A 20,317-nucleotide genomic window follows, 5' to 3' on the forward strand; every position below is an offset into this window, starting at 1 on the left:
ACTACATCGTAGTTCTGAAAGTGCGGGTTCGAATCCCGAATGGGACCATTTGGGTTTCTGTGAATAGGACAGTAAAAAACATTTACTATCCATTACGTGAAATGGGGAAGCTGTGTTGTCGATAGCAACGACAGTCGCAATATACGCAATAGGAACTTACACTGAATGGATGTAACATATACATAAGCTTGTTATGCTACCACTGATAAAAGTAGTTCCAGGAACACATGCATGGCTGCTAGCATGTTTAGCTGGGGTCAGAAAAAACATGACATAAGATGGTTACTTTGATGACGTAGCCCTACAATAAAACTTTAATTGTAACACTTCTTGACCTAGCAGTACTTGATGTAGACTTTGCGTTTTAAATGAGAAATATCCCAGACAGACTCCATTACATGATCTCGGTGCAAGAAAATACATGCAAAATATGATATGAGACAAGCGTAAACACACAAGCACGCACGTACGCGCTTGCATTCACGTTCACACCCTAGGGCTAGTTTGACCCACCAGCAGGTGACGTATCGGACTTGCTGGTCCTTCGGTTGGATGACATATTCTACTAATCATTATCACATGTCTAATGTAAGATGACAAAAGTGTATGTCTTCCATTGTTATGCATTGTGTACCGTGATGTTAGATCGGGGTTGTCTTCAGGGATTGTGTTGAGGTCCGCACATTTTCTTTTCTCAACATCTGGCTCATCCGATCAGCTGATGACACTGATATCTGTCTTCTGGAAATTAATATATACTGAGTCAAAAAAGAAACATCATATTCTTTCTTCAGGGCACTATAAAAGAACAAGAGATGGTAAGGATGGTTAAACTGTTATTTCATTGCTGAGATCTGTGCAATGTACTCGATACACTGACAGTGCCACAATCAGTTCCATTAGGCTACATCGCCGTTCCAAATCATGGGTATACAGAATGTCAAGTCACAAGAATGCAATTTCGAAATTTCTCAGGTCTGTGTTGTGTATTGCCGCCCCGCGCATTCACCGCTGCCAAACACCGCCTCCTCATCGACTGCCTGATGCTTGGGGATTCTGCACCATTGCTCTTGCAAGGCAGCGCCAACTTCCTGTAAATTCTGAGGTTTTTTCCTAACACCACGAAGCCTTCTCCCACGAGCATCCCAAACGTGTTCTATTGGATTAAGGTCAGGGAACATCGATGGCCAGTCCATGACGTTGATTCAAGCGTTTTGGAGGAAATTTCGTGTCAACATCGCGGTATGCAGCCGAGCATTATCATACTGGAACTGTAGACCTAGGCCATGAGTTAGGTTCAGAATTGAGCACCTTTTCGAGGTAAGCAGCAGCTGTGAGAACGGTTGTTCCCACAGAAAACACCCCACACCATGCAACTTCCGCCCCTGAATCTGTCGACTTCCTGTACACAACATTGGGCATACCGTTCACGACGTGGTCTCCAGACTCTATGCCTGCAACCTGGATTCATCGCTAAAGACGATTCGATTTCCAGTCTCTCTAGGTCTATCGGAGGTGACGTTGGGCCCACATCAGACGCTGACGTCAATGAAACGGCGTCAATAGTAGCCCACGATATAGACATCGAGAATGGAGATTGGCAGCCTGCAAACGATTTCGAATGGTCTGTGAGGACAATCGACCTGGAAACATCTCAGCCCTGGTTCGTGTAGCCGGCAGAAATCTGCCAAGTAGGTGACGTAGGGCGATTTGACGGTCTTCTGATCATGACGTCACACTTGGGCGACCCGACCTTGGGCGATCCGAAGTGGTGCCAGTTAATTCTAGACGACCTCGCAAGTCATACACAGTAGGACGGCTGCATCCCATTGCTCTTGCGACGTCAATAACTGATCTTCCCGCTTGCAACATGCCAACGGCACGTTCACGTTGCGCATTTGACAATCGTGACATTTAAAGTACCGTTAGAACTGTGGTTTAAAACTTGTTTTTCAATTCTTGAGGCCAATGCAAACACGTGCAAATTAAGAAAACTTCGATGCGAGGATCACGTGATCAACTGCACGTGCAAAACCTGATTTGGCACTAACGTAATTAGATGGGTTTGAGTGGGTTTTGCTAACGTTTTTCTTAGAGTCGAAAGATAGGAATCCCATTTCGGATACATAGATGTATCATCAGAGAAAAATTATATTTTTAAAAAATACATTTTGTGTTTTGTTTTGTTTTTTCTTCTTTTTTGACTCAGTATAGATAGCTTTGCATGAAACATCCACTAGAAATTTCTACTAAAAGCAGAGTCTAATAAAACCTATCAGTACGATCTTTGACTAAACGTGAACTTCACTAAGATTGTAAATATTTTCAAAGCCTTACAAGTTCTATAACCATTATCCGAAAGACCGCAAACACCATTGCGTTACCCTAAACTCAAAGACATCCTGAACCAATAATTATTTATATAGTTTGTTCAGAATTAGCTTATATATTTAATGAAGGCACTCGACACAGTCGCTGATGACGTGCTTTATGTTGCCTCTTGCCTTTGTACAGTATCATGCTTTATGTTGCCTCTTGTCCATTTACAGTATCATGCTTTATGTTGCCTCTTGTCTTTCTGCAGTATCATGCTTTATGTTGCCTCTTGTCTTTCTGCAGTATCATGCTTTATGTTGTCTCTTGCCTTTCTACAGTATCATGCTTTATGTTGTCTCTTGCCCATCTACAGTATCATGCTTTATGTTGCCTTTCTACAGTATCATGCTTTATGTTGCCTCTTGCCTTTCTACAGTATCATGCTTTATGTTTCCTCTTGCCTTTCTACAGTATCATGCTTTATGTTGCCTCTTGTCTTTCTACAGTATCATGCTTTATGTTGCCTCTTGCCCTTCTACAGTATCATGCTTTATGTTGCCTCTTGCCTTTCTACAGTATCATGCTTTATGTTACCTCTTGCCTTTCTACAGTATCATACTTTATGTTGCCTCTTGCCCATCTACAGTATCATGCTTATGTTGTCTCTTGCCTTTCTACAGTATCATGCTTTATGTTGCCTCTTGCCTTTCTACAGTATCATGCTTTATGTTGCCTTTCTACAGTATCATGCTTTATGTTGCCTCTTGTCTTTCTACAGTATCATGCTTTATGTTGCTTCTTGCCTTTGTACAGTATCATGCTTTATGTTGCCTCTTGCCTTTCTACAGTATCATGCTTTATGTTGCCTCTTGCCCATCTACAGTATCATGCTTTATGTTGTCTCTTGCCCTTCTACAGTATCATGCTTTATGTTGCCTCTTACCTTTCTACAGTATCATGCTTTATGTTGTCTCTTGCCTTTCTACAGTATCATGCTTTATGTTGCCTCTTGCCCATCTACAGTATCATGCTTTATGTTGCCTCTTGCCTTTTTACAGTATCATGCTTTATGTTGCCTCTTGCCCATCTACAGTATCATGCTTTATGTTGCCTCTTGCCTTTCTACAGTATCATGCTTTATGTTGCCTTTCTACAGTATCATGCTTTATGTTGTCTCTTGCCTTTCTACAGTATCATGCTTTATGTTGCCTCTTGCCCATCTACAGTATCATGCTTTATGTTGCCTCTTGCCTTTCTACAGTATCATGCTTTATGTTGCCTCTTGCCCATCTACAGTATCATGCTTTATGTTGCCTCTTGCCTTTCTACAGTATCATGCTTTATGTTGCCTTTCTACAGTATCATGCTTTATGTTGTCTCTTGCCCTTCTACAGTATCATGCTTTATGTTGCCTCTTACCTTTCTACAGTATCATGCTTTATGTTGCCTCTTGCCTTTCTACAGTATCATGCTTTATGTTGCCTCTTGTCTTTCTACAGTATCATGCTTTATGTTGCCTCTTGCCTTTCTACAGTATCATGCTTTATGTTGTCTCTTGCCTTTCTACAGTATCATGCTTAATGTTGCTTCTTGCCTTTCTACAGTATCATGCTTTATGTTGCCTCTTGCCTTTCTACAGTATCATGCTTTATGTTGCCTCTTGCCTTTCTACAGTATCATGCTTTATGTTGCCTCTTGTCTTTCTACAGTATCATGCTTTATGTTGTCTCTTGCCTTTCTACAGTATCATGCTTTATGTTGCCTCTTGTCTTTCTACAGTATCATGCTTTATGTTGTCTCTTGCCTTTCTACAGTATCATGCTTTATGTTGCCTCTTGTCTTTCTACAGTATCATGCTTTATGTTGCCTCTTGTCTTTCTACAGTATCATGCTTTATGTTGCCTCTTGCCGGTGTTTCTTGTTTGGCTTTGCTTTGTTTTGTTTTGTTATTCTTTTCTATTTTTAGTTTGCTTTTTGTCCTTTTTACGTATACGTATATGTGGATCTTTCCCCTGAAGAAAGCAATGATAACACATACAGACAATAGAAAAAATTTAACAGCTCTTTCTTAATGACGCATCTCACATATTCTTACGTTTATGCACAATGGATAGAAATACTTCTCACTGCACTGTATAACGACTGCTAAATTGCTTTACGCAATATATTTCGCGAAGAGTTAGTGGGTCGAAGTTGTTTGTGTGTCGTATGACGACGTTTATCAAGACTCTGGCTTTACCTTAAATGTCACATATACTCTAATAGGGTACAAATGCAAAATCACTTGCTGGCATCGTTATAAATGAAACCCCGCCATTACAACTGCTCATTTCGATCTTTAATTACTTTAAATCAACCTTTTTGTCAACCGTGCACAATTCTCACCCGCAAACGAAATTTCAACCAATCAAGTAGATGCACAAGAGCTGTGCGTAAGGCCAACATCCGGGTTAGTACAATGACGGTTAAACACACAAATGAAACACAATTAACAATGAATGAGTTCAGTGAGCCGTCGAGCCGATCAGAGGGTTACAAAGAGAAACGTGACAGTCGACAATGTTGATTTAGACACGAATATATGAATGTACAGTTGTATATACTTGCTCATGAGGCGCCCCGTTAGGTTTACTCACTTCACATTCATCATTTAAAAGCTTATGTATTTTAACTGAGTCAAAGGAAAAAGTTATAGGAAAAAGTCATGGATAAATGTCACAGAAAATAGATATTTAATCCTGTTCTCGAGTCATTTACTTTGTTTATACTGTAAGTCTCACGCAGTTATTCTCAAGTCTTTGCCAAAACAAAACTACTTCAACAAAAACTGTTACAAAGGGACTTGTTGATAAATTAATCGTGTCTATCTGTGTGCATTCCATCTATGTAATTCATTAGTGTTTACACAACAGTGTGCCAATATATAGCCAATCCACCCATGTACATCCTCATCATCATCCGTACATCATCCTTAACCCTAAGGCTATCATGTGTATGTCATCACCATTGGCTTCCATCCTTAATCCCCAATCACGTACATCGTCCTTAATCCCCAATCTGTGTTATGTAAACATAATCTTACCATTGGCTTCCATCATTGTTATCATAACTGTCGGCTTCCTATCAGTACTTCTTTATACTGTTTATACTGGCTTCCAGCTTTTGTTAATTCATTCCACGTGTCACTTATTATTTTTGACCTGTACATATAAATATAGCTCTGTACCCCATTCTCATTCACCTGATGAAGGAGTAAGCATTAACTCCGAATAAATAACTCTCATAATAAAGAAGTTGATATCCATAAAAATCTTCATTCTTAAGAGAGAAGTAGCTATTTAGTCCTTAAATGATTATGGGATTAAAAGTCACAAGTCTTATGTTTGCTTAATCAGTGAACCCATGGGGTTGTCAGATAATTCTTTTACTCAAATTGCTGTTGCAAGTGATAGTCTTTTGATCTGACTGCAACGAATTGCTGTGAACGCGCAGGTAAATGATATTCCTGATCGGCATGTTGACGATAGACATTTCCTCACACCTATTGTTCGTTCTGGTCTTGAAATTAAAATGAGCATGGCTTAAACATGCCCCCTTGAGAAAGTGTTTGACTTTCTTTTATCTTCAATGTAAAATAACTAAGTGGTATAATGTTGTTATTAGAATGTTATATCAATGCGACACACAGCGGAATATTAAGAAACTCAGCTGTTAGAACGGCACCGCTCCCGCTGCATGCAGTGCCTCGACTGTTCTACTCAGTCTGCTCACAGTTTCAAAAGCAACGATGTAAAGGCTATGAATATGAATAATTTTTATATGACACGGGATATTGTTTATGAGGTTACGGTTATGGAGATGCTTCACGTTGTCATCTAATTTTCTCTCAGGCTACGGTTATTAGATATAAATATTACTTTGACCAGAAGTGTATTATCGTATGCAATAGGCAGAGGTACATCTTGCCTCTGATACACGAGTTAAAGATTAACATTTGCTATTTTTGTATCATTGGGTAAACAAGTATAAGGTGAAGCACTGCCAGCAACAGAAGTATCTTTCGGAGCACTTGTATCCAAACCTCAGCCCTTATCTTTCAGTCTTTTGTTCACAATATTTGGTACCAAATTCGTCCCTACAATGTTATACGAGTCAGATATATAGGTCTATAGGACGTTTGTCCACATGACCGTGTGTAAACGACATCAGGAGTTCAAAACTCAATCTCAAATCACACTGGACACTTACATTCATGCAAATTAAAGATATATTAAATATTGATGTAATACATTTTCAATTGCCAGTTTCACGATATGGTATAAAAAATATAATATGTTACTCCAGACTTTTCAAAATGGTAAACAGTATTCTCCTTCAAAAAATGTCTTGATGAAAATCACTGCGGTTATCACCGAATTTCAATGTACATCAACACCTTGGTATGAACAAGACCGTCGAGCAGCGCTTATCACACAGCACAAAATCAAAACAGTAATCAAAATTACTCTTTGGTCTGAAATACACAACATATTTAACATATACGAAATATAGACAGGCTTTGGCTAACATAAGGCGTAGTTCTTCGTATTGAATATGGTAGATACAAAATGGAACCCAGAGTGGAACGAGTTTCCAAATAACATACACATATATACTTAAACTGAAGATGAGTTTCCAAATAACATACACATATATACTTAAACTGAAGATGAGTACCGCTATTACACTGTGTAAATGTTACCGGCTTTGAGCTTTGTTCTGTAATACACTTGCATAGAGAATCAAGTATGAGGTACCCACATGGGCACAATGTGTGAACCCATTTTCTGGTGTCCCCCGCCGTGATATTGCTAGAAAATTGCTAAAACTCACTCACTCACTCAAGTATAAAGTAGAAATAGTGACCTCCATGTTCGGTTTTCATGGAGTACGCCTATCAGTGAAGTAATTGTTAAAGTCTTGTTATGGAGATATGTGTTGCAGACAACATGAAAGAGTTTCAGTAAAAGAATTTCGGTCAAAAATGTAAAAGTTCTATATGTGAATATTTCTTTACACTGCCAACATGTTGTAGCCTTCATCACTTTTGGGTAGCCATTGCAGACGACACATGATGGAGAAGGATTTCATGGCCAGACTCCCCTACAACTGCAATGTCTTTGTTGTGTGGTGCTTTCACACTCAGTTTTTTATGGACTGATTCACGGTTTCAGCTTGGGAACCATCATATAAATGAATACAAACACACATTTTCAATGTTTAACCTATTACATTTCAATGCTCCATACTGTTTAAGCGCTCCACTATATCATTACAACAACGTTTTAGTTTTCTACAAATGTCTGCATACATGCGTGTCTGTGACTGTGTCTGTGTGCGTGCGTCTGTCTCTGCGTGTGTGTGAGTGTCTGTGCATCTGTGTGCGCGAGTGTGTCTGTGCGTGTGGGTGAGTGTCTGTGTATCTGTGTGCGTGCGCGTGTGTCTCTATCTGTGTCTATGTCCGTGTACCTCTGGAACATATGGTAACCCTAAATTCATACAAACATCAATTTCGTCAGAAAAATAAACATGTATTATCAACAATTTCAATTCAATATTTATACTTGTACTATACGATACGTTCCCGTGTGTCCGTGTGTGTGTGTCTGTGTGTGTCTCTGTGTGTGTGTGTGTGTGTGTGTGTTGGGATTTTTCACGTGTACATGTTATTTGCAATTACTTGTGTTTGTACCACCGATCGGACAGGTTACTTTCTGTGGGCACGTGATAACATGAATAACTTTAGACAGCATCTCGTATAACTCCCAGGTGCGTATATCATATGATCTGCTATCATTGTTATGAGTATTCATCAGTATGCCGAGTATATCTGATATGTGGTAACAATGTATGTTGAAACCTGTGTTTACTGTATCTTAAAAGATAAATCAAGCATATATTTTTTCGGTTATATTGCAAACCACCTGACTGCAGCTGACAGATAATAACATAACAAGACTGCTGACATTATGAAAACAGAACAACAATAAATACATAAACACTTTATTGTTAACATTGAACGTAAGAAGTGCATTACATTTCTTTAACTTTAGGTTTAAGCTTTCACAGTGAAACATTAGTTCACAAGTAGCTCACGAGACTGACTCAAATAGTTTCTACACATGCAATCTTGTGGGAGCCACAGGCATTGGGAGTGTCTGTGGAAGAGTCGAATAGCAAGGCAATGAGACAGCTAACACTAAGACAAAAACAACAATCAATAAAAATACAACTATTTTCTTTTCAAGCTTTTCAACATTAATCATTTTCTTCAACTTAAGTTTAAAATCTTTTAAAGAGACATATTGTGTCACTAATAGTTCACGAGACTATTGTCTTAATAGTTTCTGCACATGCAGTCTTGTGGGAGATACAAGAATCGGAAGTTTAAACCGCTTTGGAAACCTCCAACTCCAACATTTCTCGTACAGTAAGAGAGGAACCAGACCTTGGAGTAGCGTGTTCTCTGACAGTAGCTCCGGGAACACATGCATGGCTGCTGGCATGTTTTGCTGAGGTCAGAAAAAAACATGACATAAGATGGTTGTAGTGATGAAGTAACCAACTTTAACAATCCAACCCCGCCTGATGCTCTTTTGTCAGAACTTCTGGTTTAGTAATCCTTGATGTCGAATTCATTTTTGGTTTGGGAAAAGGGCGTTTTGAACAAATTATCCGAGGACGTCTATTGTATATCTACGTGCAAGAAATTATTTAGATACCAGTAAATACGAGACTGAGGCCATATAACAGAGAGTTGGCAATTTCAAACTGGGTAACTAAAAGCGCGTGTAACTAATGGGAGACAACCATTGTATCGCTCCCTGCTAGCCATTGGCCCACTTCGCCCTAAAACTGTAAAACCAACATGTCAGATGGCATATTACACACAATGGGTATGTAGATTATGATACAAAGACCATAGAAAAGTACAACTTCCCAATAAAACCAGTTGACCCTGCTGTGAATATTAGAGCTAGTTTGACGACCCATGGAGAAACTCACCTGCAGGTGACGTATCGGACTTGCTGTTCCTGGGGTTGGATGACATAACAGCTGCCGTAGAAGCGACCGAGGAAATGAACCGTTGGGGGACATGGCTCGCATCCATTGACGGCCAGACTGACCTGAAACACCGGCTTGGACTTTGACCTGCAGGAACCGAGAACAGGTATTAGAAACAAGTAATGAATTTTTGACTAATAGATATGATCAATTTGACAAATCAGAATCAATTTTCGAACATTTGCAAGATGAAAAGGTTGTAAATATTCCATTTATATGTATTCTTTACCTGGATGTTAGGTCGGGGTTGTCTTCAGGGATTGTGTTGAGGTCCGCGCATTTGCTGTTCTCAAGAGTATTGAGGAACATCTGGATCATCCGATCAGATGAAGAGGCTGATACCTGTCTTCTGGAAATAAATAAAAGGAAGCCTTTACGTGAAAATGTGGAACCTTTGTTCTCATGTCTACATGTCAACTTTGAAACATTTATCAGTACGATCCCGAAAACAATTGCAAATGTTTTCATAAAAACAATTACCTGAAGATACTCACCATAACATGAGGTCTAAAACCCTTAATAAATTTATGTCAAACGAATAATTATTTCTTGTTAATTTTATAACCAACAGACTGGGATGTGTACTTTCTTCATAATCAGATATATTTATATTTATTATGCATAACAATTACATTAACTTATGCCAGCCGCTGATAGTTAATGCGGTATCAGTCGTATGTTTATGGCATCATTGCTAGAGCATTGTAAGTCATGAACTCACCTGACCGAGGAATATGATCGTGTGACAGCTGACGAATCGTGGGGCTCCAAGCTCAAAACAGTGTCATCTGGAGCCGGACATTGTCCAACAACAGCACAGATCAGCACACATGCACTGAATAGGTGCATAATCTGGAAGCAAGTTTGTAAATTTAGGTACCTATGTACTAAAACATAAATTCATACGCACATTTATATATTTATAAAATATCGATAAAACGAATGAAATATGAAGAAAGTATTCCACCTTCAGATTAATAAACATGGTTTTATATGATATTTCTAACCTGCTGAATAATCTAATGAATGCTTTCATTGCCGTCTCTCTTTGTTACCGAAGCAAAATCTCAATACTGGCTAACCTTTACCATTTGACAGATTGTGGCTAATTCCAACCAAAAGTATCAGAGCAATTCATTCCAAAAATAACGTTTGCAATTGCTTATGTGTCAAGTCGGTATGATAAAACAAAATAATCGACAATGTTTCTTGTGAGGTGGTTTTATATGACATAACTCTGCCAAAAGAAATCCGGCAACTTGTACCCACCATTTTGAGATCCATCGTGTCGATTCTGGTTGGTAAGATGCAAACTTCTGTCAGCTTATATGTGAGTTGTCCTGCAGTCCTAGAGATGCTTGCCACTCCGTCTTACCCAGCTTATTATATAGCACATGGTACCCCCCAAAATAACCTTCCACCAATAGGCGTAGAACTTCCTGGTTGTGACATCCGGGTGGCACGTCACTCTGATGATCTTCACAGAGCTATTGAACAGAATTGTAAGAGAATAATTATAAGACGCCCCCACCTTTAAAGTTCTATATATAGATTAAGACGCTCTTGGGCGTGCTCAGTTCAATTCAATGCAAAATGACAGGGAAACAGCATACTAAAATCTTTTTCTGATTTTAGAAAATAAATAAATTTAGAATATATTTTGATTCGCTATGTCGTGAGAAGTTTTAACAGATAATATTTTCGTGAAATTTGTTTCATTAAGAAAAGTGATTAGATGGGTGGATACATATTGCTTCCTCAAAGTATCTGATCCTTTTCAATGGAAAATATAATGATACTCGTCTGCAATTCTTTCAGAAGTTCATAGCTGGCACGTTCTCTCGTCCCTTGGAATATTGTACCAGCGACCCGTCTTAATGCGTAAACAATGTTCAAAATCTCAACAATGGGAATGAAATACGTTTTGGAAAGAGGAGATATGTACATCAAACTTAGGAAACGGCGTGTGGCAAGATAAAATGTCGTTGTGCCAGTTTTGGATAAAGTCATCTTTAAGAATGTGTTCAACTTTCGAGACCAGCCGGTCGGTTGTGCAAATTGATGAATTTTCAAAAACATAGGAGAGTCCAGTATTGTCTAATATATATTTCACGTGCTGTAACCAGGGATTATATATTTATTTGTACTTCTGTGGAATGATAAATGATTGTAAATTAAGTTAGTAAGCTTAAAAACACCTTCTTGGTTAGTTAACTTGTGCCAAAAGTTTAATAATCGTTTATATATCAGAAGTCTAGTAGGGAAACTTCCTAGTTCCCCATACCGCATAAAACGAGGGGTTGAAATTCTTAATCCTGTAATGTGTAATCCTGTAATTTGTAATGAATTTTCTCTAAAATTTCAAGGTTTTCGAAAGACCCCACTTCAGCACCACAGGTCAAGATAGGTGTTACCATTAAGACAGATCCTACCAATTAACAGTCTAAAGGTAAGTCTAACTTTCTAGCGTTTTAACTGCACTATACATTGCCTTTGAAGCACTATTACTTACAGTTTTAATACTTGAAACGAGTTTTCTGTTTCCATGGATCGTTATACCGAGGTAGGTATAACTTTCAACTATTTCAAGCAGCTTACCATCCAATTAAATTTAATTTTTTTTGTGCTTTTTGGTGGTCCTCCCACAAATGCAAATGTATTACTATTTTAGTTTTGGTTATTTTCACTTTTAGATTTCATACATTCCAATACTTCTTAAAGGAGTTTAAGCATCTTGTTGTCCCTTTGGTGATTCATCATACATTATTGTATCATTTGCGTATAATAAAACTAACAACATTTTAAACCAAATTTTCGTCTTCAATATAATTTAGATTTGCACCATTACAGCCTGAATGAAGTAAATGAGATTCAATATCATTTATGAAAATGGAAAACTATAGCGGTGACAGATTTTCCCCTTGTCCGACGCCATTGTTACATCAGAGTGCACGAATGTTAGTGCACGATTTCACAGATCTAAACAGTAAGTAACCTGGCTAAAACTTTCATTTTAATATTTGCATTTTTCCTTTTAATAAGTTGTCGTAGATTCATTGTTTTCGTCGTTAAGTGTAATGATGCAGACGACATACACTAGGGCGTGCGTGCGAATTATGATTCATATAGGAAAACTATGAAATGTCTACATATTACATTCCTGTTATACATTCGCAGATCGCTCCTTTTTTATTAAGCTTCAAAATGCATGCAAGTATGATTATAAAGTAATTAGGATTATGAGACCAAGTATAAAGACGTATATTGACAAGTGTCTACATACTGGTGAGTGAACGTTACAAACCAAGTAAATTTAGCAAGTGAAGAAATTTATCGCGCAGTATTTTCACTTCGACCCCGACCTCGTTTAGGTTATGTTACAGGCTGAGTCAAGAAAGCGATATATCCATGCAAAATCCTTTTGGTCAGCAATGTGTAGTAAGCAGTCTTGATTATATAAACTCTATGAAACTTGAACTCCATTTCTATCCTGGAAGCGTGGTTGGGGGCGAACCATCCGATTTAGTATATACCACAGGCTTCCACAAAGCTCACTTCGCACACACAAACAACCAATTTAAGCACAAACTACGGAGTCTGGTGGAAATCTGTGCATAGTGACACCGTCACCCGACCCCAAGGAACAATAGACGGCAACACAACAATTCGGCATGTCTTTGGTGACGTCAGCAAAATGACGAGCTTCCTACACATTTTCTACACATTTAACGGGAAATCGTTCCTTCTATGACGTCACTGTAGGGCTCTGGCGGCAGAGTTACGTAATTATAACCTGTCTGCGGTTTCGTTTGCGGGCGAGAGAGAAGCAGAGTGAGTGAGTGAGTGAGTGAGTGAGTGAGTGAGTGAGTGAGTGAGTGAGTGAGTGAGTGAGTGAGTGAGTGAGTGAGTGAGTGAGTGAGTGAGTGAGTGAGTGAGTGAGTGAGTGAGTGAGTGAGTGAGTGAGTGAGTGAGTGAGTGAATGAGCGAGCGAGCGAGCGAGCTTAGTTTTACGCCGCTTTTAACAATATTCCACTAATGTCACTGCGGGGAACACAAGAAATGGTCTTCGCAGATTGTACCCATGTGGGGAATCGAAACCAAGTAACGAGCGAACGCCTTAACCACTAGACTACCCCATCGACCCTGAGGTCCCTTGGATTATTGATTACAATGCAATCTCAATGCCTGCTACCGAGGCTGGCGAGTAATGAGATAAGCGTGTACGTATATGTATCAACATACTGAAAATACTTCATCTGGTGATGTCGGAAGTGTATAAGTGAGAAAAACAGTTGGCCACCACAGAACGAATGAACTCGCCTAATCTCTTTCACTGACCTATATCCTGAATCTATTCAAGTAGACGCACAAGAGCTGTGCGTAAGGCCAACATCCGGGTTAGTACAATGACGGTTAAACACACAAATGAAACACAATCAACAATGAATGAGTTCAGTGAGCCGTCGAGCCGATCAGAGGGTTACAAAGAGAAACGTGACAGTCGACAATGTTGATTTAGACACGAACATATGAATGTACACTTGTATATATTTGCTCATGAGGCGCCCCGTTAGGTTTACTCACTTCACATTCATCATTTAAAAGCTTATGTATTTAACTGAGTTAAAGGAAAATGTTATAGGAAAAAGTCATGGATAAATGTCACAGAAAATAGATATTTAATCCTCTTCTCTAGTCATTTACTTTGTTTATACTGTAAGTCTCACGCAATTATTCTCAAGTCTTTGCCAAAACAAAACTAATTCAACAAAAACTGTTACAAAGGGACTTGTTGATAAATTAATCTTGTCTATCTGTGTGCATTCCATCTATGTAATTCATCAGTGTTTACACAACAGTGTGCCAATATATAGCCAATCCACCCATGTACATCCTCATCATCATCCGTACATCATCCTTAACCCTAAGGCTATCATGTGTATGTCATCACCATTGGCTTCCATCCTTAATCCCCAATCACGTACATCGTCCTTAATCCCCAATCTGTGTTATGTAAACATAATCTTACCATTGGCTTCCATCATTGTTATCATAACTGTCGGCTTCCTATCAGTACTTCTTTATACTGTTTATACTGGCTTCCAGCTTTTGTTAATTCATTCCACGTGTCACTTATTATTTTTGACCTGTACATATAAAAATAGCTCTGTACCCCATTCTCATTCACCTGATGAAGGAGTAAGCATTAACTCCGAATAAATAACTCTCATAATAAAGAAGTTGATATCCATAAAAATCTTCATTCTTAAGAGAGAAGTAGCTATTTAGTCCTTAAAGGATTATGGGATTAAAAGTCACAAGTCTTATGTTTGCTTAATCAGTGAACCCATGGGATTGTCAGATAATTCTTTTACTCAAATTGTTGTTGCAAGTGATAGTCTTTTGATCTGACTGCAACGAATTGCTGTGAACGCGCAGGTAAATGATATTCCTGATCGGCATGTTGACGATAGACATTTCCTCACACCTATTGTTCGTTCTGGTCTTGAAATTAAAATGAGCATGGCTTAAACATGCCCCCTTGAGAAAGTGTTTGACTTTCTTTTATCTTCAATGTAAAATAACTAAGTGGTATAATGTTGTTATTAGAATGTTATATCAATGCGACACACAGCGGAATATTAAGAAACTCAGCTGTTAGAACGGCACCGCTCCCGCTGCATGCAGTGCCTCGACTGTTCTACTCAGTCTGCTCACAGTTTCAAAAGCAACGATGTAAAGGCTATGAATATGAATAATTTTTATATGACACGGGATATTGTTTATGAGGTTACGGTTATGGAGATGCTTCACGTTGTCATCTAATTTTCTCTCAGGCTACGGTTATTAGATATAAATATTACTTTGACCAGAAGTGTATTATCGTATGCAATAGGCAGAGGTACATCTTGCCTCTGATACACGAGTTAAAGATTAACATTTGCTATTTTTGTATCATTGGGTAAACAAGTATAAGGTGAAGCACTGCCAGCAACAGAAGTATCTTTCGGAGCACTTGTATCCAAACCTCAGCCCTTATCTTTCAGTCTTTTGTTCACAATATTTGGTACCAAATTCGTCCCTACAATGTTATACGAGTCAGATATATAGGTCTATAGGACGTTTGTCCACATGACCGTGTGTAAACGACATCAGGAGTTCAAAACTCAATCTCAAATCACACTGGACACTTACATTCATGCAAATTAAAGATATATTAAATATTGATGTAATACATTTTCAATTGCCAGTTTCACGATATGGTATAAAAAATATAATATGTTACTCCAGACTTTTCAAAATGGTAAACAGTATTCTCCTTCAAAAAATGTCTTGATGAAAATCACTGCGGTTATCACCGAATTTCAATGTACATCAACACCTTGGTATGAACAAGACCGTCGAGCAGCGCTTATCACACAGCACAAAATCAAAACAGTAATCAAAATTACTCTTTGGTCTGAAATACACAACATATTTAACATATACGAAATATAGACAGGCTTTGGCTAACATAAGGCGTAGTTCTTCGTATTGAATATGGTAGATACAAAATGGAACCCAGAGTGGAACGAGTTTCCAAATAACATACACATATATACTTAAACTGAAGATGAGTTTCCAAATAACATACACATATATACTTAAACTGAAGATGAGTACCGCTATTACACTGTGTAAATGTTACCGGCTTTGAGCTTTGTTCTGTAATACACTTGCATAGAGAATCAAGTATGAGGTACCCACATGGGCACAATGTGTGAACCCATTTTCTGGTGTCCCCCGCCGTGATATTGCTAGAAAATTGCTAAAACTCACTCACTCACTCAAGTATAAAGTAGAAATAGTGACCTCCATGTTCGGTTTTCATGGAGTACGCCTATCAGTGAAGTAATTGTTAAAGTCTTGTTATGGAGATATGTGTTGCAGACAACATGAAAGAGTTTCAGTAAAAGAATTTCGGTCAAAAATGTAAAAGTTCTATATGTGAATATTTCTTTACACTGCCAACATGTTGTAGCCTTCATCACTTTTGGGTAGCCATTGCAGACGACACATGATGGAGAAGGATTTCATGGCCAGACTCCCCTACAACTGCAATGTCTTTGTTGTGTGGTGCTTTCACACTCAGTTTTTTATGGACTGATTCACGGTTTCAGCTTGGGAACCATCATATAAATGAATACAAACACACATTTTCAATGTTTAACCTATTACATTTCAATGCTCCATACTGTTTAAGCGCTCCACTATATCATTACAACAACGTTTTAGTTTTCTACAAATGTCTGCATACATGCGTGTCTGTGACTGTGTCTGTGTGCGTGCGTCTGTCTCTGCGTGTGTGTGAGTGTCTGTGCATCTGTGTGCGCGAGTGTGTCTGTGCGTGTGGGTGAGTGTCTGTGTATCTGTGTGCGTGCGCGTGTGTCTCTATCTGTGTCTATGTCCGTGTACCTCTGGAACATATGGTAACCCTAAATTCATACAAACATCAATTTCGTCAGAAAAATAAACATGTATTATCAACAATTTCAATTCAATATTTATACTTGTACTATACGATACGTTCCCGTGTGTCCGTGTGTGTGTGTCTGTGTGTGTCTCTGTGTGTGTGTGTGTGTCTGTGTGTGTGTGTTGGGATTTTTCACGTGTACATGTTATTTGCAATTACTTGTGTTTGTACCACCGATCGGACAGGTTACTTTCTGTGGGCACGTGATAACATGAATAACTTTAGACAGCATCTCGTATAACTCCCAGGTGCGTATATCATATGATCTGCTATCATTGTTATGAGTATTCATCAGTATGCCGAGTATATCTGATATGTGGTAACAATGTATGTTGAAACCTGTGTTTACTGTATCTTAAAAGATAAATCAAGCATATATTTTTTCGGTTATATTGCAAACCACCTGACTGCAGCTGACAGATAATAACATAACAAGACTGCTGACATTATGAAAACAGAACAACAATAAATACATAAACACTTTATTGTTAACATTGAACGTAAGAAGTGCATTACATTTCTTTAACTTTAGGTTTAAGCTTTCACAGTGAAACATTAGTTCACAAGTAGCTCACGAGACTGACTCAAATAGTTTCTACACATGCAATCTTGTGGGAGCCACAGGCATTGGGAGTGTCTGTGGAAGAGTCGAATAGCAAGGCAATGAGACAGCTAACACTAAGACAAAAACAACAATCAATAAAAATACAACTATTTTCTTTTCAAGCTTTTCAACATTAATCATTTTCTTCAACTTAAGTTTAAAATCTTTTAAAGAGACATATTGTGTCACTAATAGTTCACGAGACTATTGTCTTAATAGTTTCTGCACATGCAGTCTTGTGGGAGATACAAGAATCGGAAGTTTAAACCGCTTTGGAAACCTCCAACTCCAACATTTCTCGTACAGTAAGAGAGGAACCAGACCTTGGAGTAGCGTGTTCTCTGACAGTAGCTCCGGGAACACATGCATGGCTGCTGGCATGTTTTGCTGAGGTCAGAAAAAAACATGACATAAGATGGTTGTAGTGATGAAGTAACCAACTTTAACAATCCAACCCCGCCTGATGCTCTTTTGTCAGAACTTCTGGTTTAGTAATCCTTGATGTCGAATTCATTTTTGGTTTGGGAAAAGGGCGTTTTGAACAAATTATCCGAGGACGTCTATTGTATATCTACGTGCAAGAAATTATTTAGATATCAGTAAATACGAGACTGAGGCCATATAACAGAGAGTTGGCAATTTCAAACTGGGTAACTAAAAGCGCGTGTAACTAATGGGAGACAACCATTGTATCGCTCCCTGCTAGCCATTGGCCCACTTCGCCCTAAAACTGTAAAACCAACATGTCAGATGGCATATTACACACAATGGGTATGTAGATTATGATACAAAGACCATAGAAAAGTACAACTTCCCAATAAAACCAGTTGACCCTGCTGTGAATATTAGAGCTAGTTTGACGACCCATGGAGAAACTCACCTGCAGGTGACGTATCGGACTTGCTGTTCCTGGGGTTGGATGACATAACAGCTGCCGTAGAAGCGACCGAGGAAATGAACCGTTGGGGGACATGGCTCGCATCCATTGACGGCCAGACTGACCTGAAACACCGGCTTGGACTTTGACCTGCAGGAACCGAGAACAGGTATTAGAAACAAGTAATGAATTTTTTACTAATAGATATGATCAATTTGACAAATCAGAATCAATTTTCGAACATTTGCAAGATGAAAAGGTTGTAAATATTCCATTTATATGTATTCTTTACCTGGATGTTAGGTCGGGGTTGTCTTCAGGGATTGTGTTGAGGTCCGCGCATTTGCTGTTCTCAAGAGTATTGAGGAACATCTGGATCATCCGATCAGATGAAGAGGCTGATACCTGTCTTCTGGAAATAAATAAAAGGAAGCCTTTACGTGAAAATGTGGAACCTTTGTTCTCATGTCTACATGTCAACTTTGAAACATTTATCAGTACGATCCCGAAAACAATTGCAAATGTTTTCATAAAAACAATTACCTGAAGATACTCACCATAACATGAGGTCTAAAACCCTTAATAAATTTATGTCAAACGAATAATTATTTCTTGTTAATTTTATAACCAACAGACTGGGATGTGTACTTTCTTCATAATCAGATATATTTATATTTATTATGCATAACAATTACATTAACTTATGCCAGCCGCTGATAGTTAATGCGGTATCAGTCGTATGTTTATGGCATCATTGCTAGAGCATTGTAAGTCATGAACTCACCTGACCGAGGAATATGATCGTGTGACAGCTGACGAATCGTGGGGCTCCAAGCTCAAAACAGTGTCATCTGGAGCCGGACATTGTCCAACAACAGCACAGATCAGCACACATGCACTGAATAGGTGCATAATCTGGAAGCAAGTTTGTAAATTTAGGTACCTATGTACTAAAACATAAATTCATACGCACATTTATATATTTATAAAATATCGATAAAACGAATGAAATATGAAGAAAGTATTCCACCTTCAGATTAATAAACATGGTTTTATATGATATTTCTAACCTGCTGAATAATCTAATGAATGCTTTCATTGCCGTCTCTCTTTGTTACCGAAGCTAAATCTCAATACTGGCTAACCTTTACCATTTGACAGATTGTGGCTAATTCCAACCAAAAGTATCAGAGCAATTCATTCCAAAAATAACGTTTGCAATTGCTTATGTGTCAAGTCGGTATGATAAAACAAAATAATCGACAATGTTTCTTGTGAGGTGGTTTTATATGACATAACTCTGCCAAAAGAAATCCGGCAACTTGTACCCACCATTTTGAGATCCATCGTGTCGATTCTGGTTGGTAAGATGCAAACTTCTGTCAGCTTATATGTGAGTTGTCCTGCAGTCCTAGAGATGCTTGCCACTCCGTCTTACCCAGCTTATTATATAGCACATGGTACCCCCCAAAATAACCTTCCACCAATAGGCGTAGAACTTCCTGGTTGTGACATCCGGGTGGCACGTCACTCTGATGATCTTCACAGAGCTATTGAACAGAATTGTAAGAGAATATTTATAAGACGCCCCCACCTTTAAAGTTCTATATATAGATTAAGACGCTCTTGGGCGTGCTCAGTTCAATTCAATGCAAAATGACAGGGAAACAGCATACTAAAATCTTTTTCTGAGTTTAGAAAATAAATAAATTTAGAATATATTTTGATTCGCTATGTCGTGAGAAGTTTTAACAGATAATATTTTCGTGAAATTTGTTTCATTAAGAAAAGTGATTAGATGGGTGGATACATATTGCTTCCTCAAAGTATCTGATCCTTTTCAATGGAAAATATAATGATACTCGTCTGCAATTCTTTCAGAAGTTCATAGCTGGCACGTTCT

At 38.4% G+C, this 20,317-nt stretch overlaps 2 protein-coding genes across 2 annotated transcripts; both read right to left on the minus strand.

Moving 5' to 3' along the window:
• Positions 1 to 8,622: 8,622 nt before the first annotated feature.
• LOC137272983 (uncharacterized) lies at positions 8,623 to 10,771 on the minus strand. The gene is made up of 5 exons (XM_067805422.1): positions 10,690 to 10,771; positions 10,142 to 10,272; positions 9,650 to 9,769; positions 9,361 to 9,507; positions 8,623 to 8,867 (listed from the first exon to the last, which is right to left on the minus strand). The coding sequence occupies exons 1-5, from the start codon at positions 10,702 to 10,704 to the stop codon at positions 8,693 to 8,695; spliced, it is 588 nt and encodes a 195-aa protein (XP_067661523.1). The 5' UTR covers positions 10,705 to 10,771; the 3' UTR covers positions 8,623 to 8,692.
• Positions 10,772 to 17,679: 6,908 nt separating this feature from the next.
• On the minus strand, positions 17,680 to 19,828 carry LOC137272984 (uncharacterized). Its single transcript, XM_067805423.1, has 5 exons — positions 19,747 to 19,828; positions 19,199 to 19,329; positions 18,707 to 18,826; positions 18,418 to 18,564; positions 17,680 to 17,924 (listed from the first exon to the last, which is right to left on the minus strand). Exons 1-5 carry the CDS (start codon positions 19,759 to 19,761, stop codon positions 17,750 to 17,752), a joined length of 588 nt encoding a protein of 195 aa, XP_067661524.1. The 5' UTR covers positions 19,762 to 19,828; the 3' UTR covers positions 17,680 to 17,749.
• Between the last annotated feature and the right edge of the window lie 489 nt (positions 19,829 to 20,317).

Source organism: Haliotis asinina, chromosome 2 (assembly GCF_037392515.1).
Source record: "Haliotis asinina isolate JCU_RB_2024 chromosome 2, JCU_Hal_asi_v2, whole genome shotgun sequence".
In the NCBI taxonomy this organism is placed as follows: Eukaryota; Metazoa; Mollusca; class Gastropoda; order Lepetellida; family Haliotidae; genus Haliotis; species Haliotis asinina.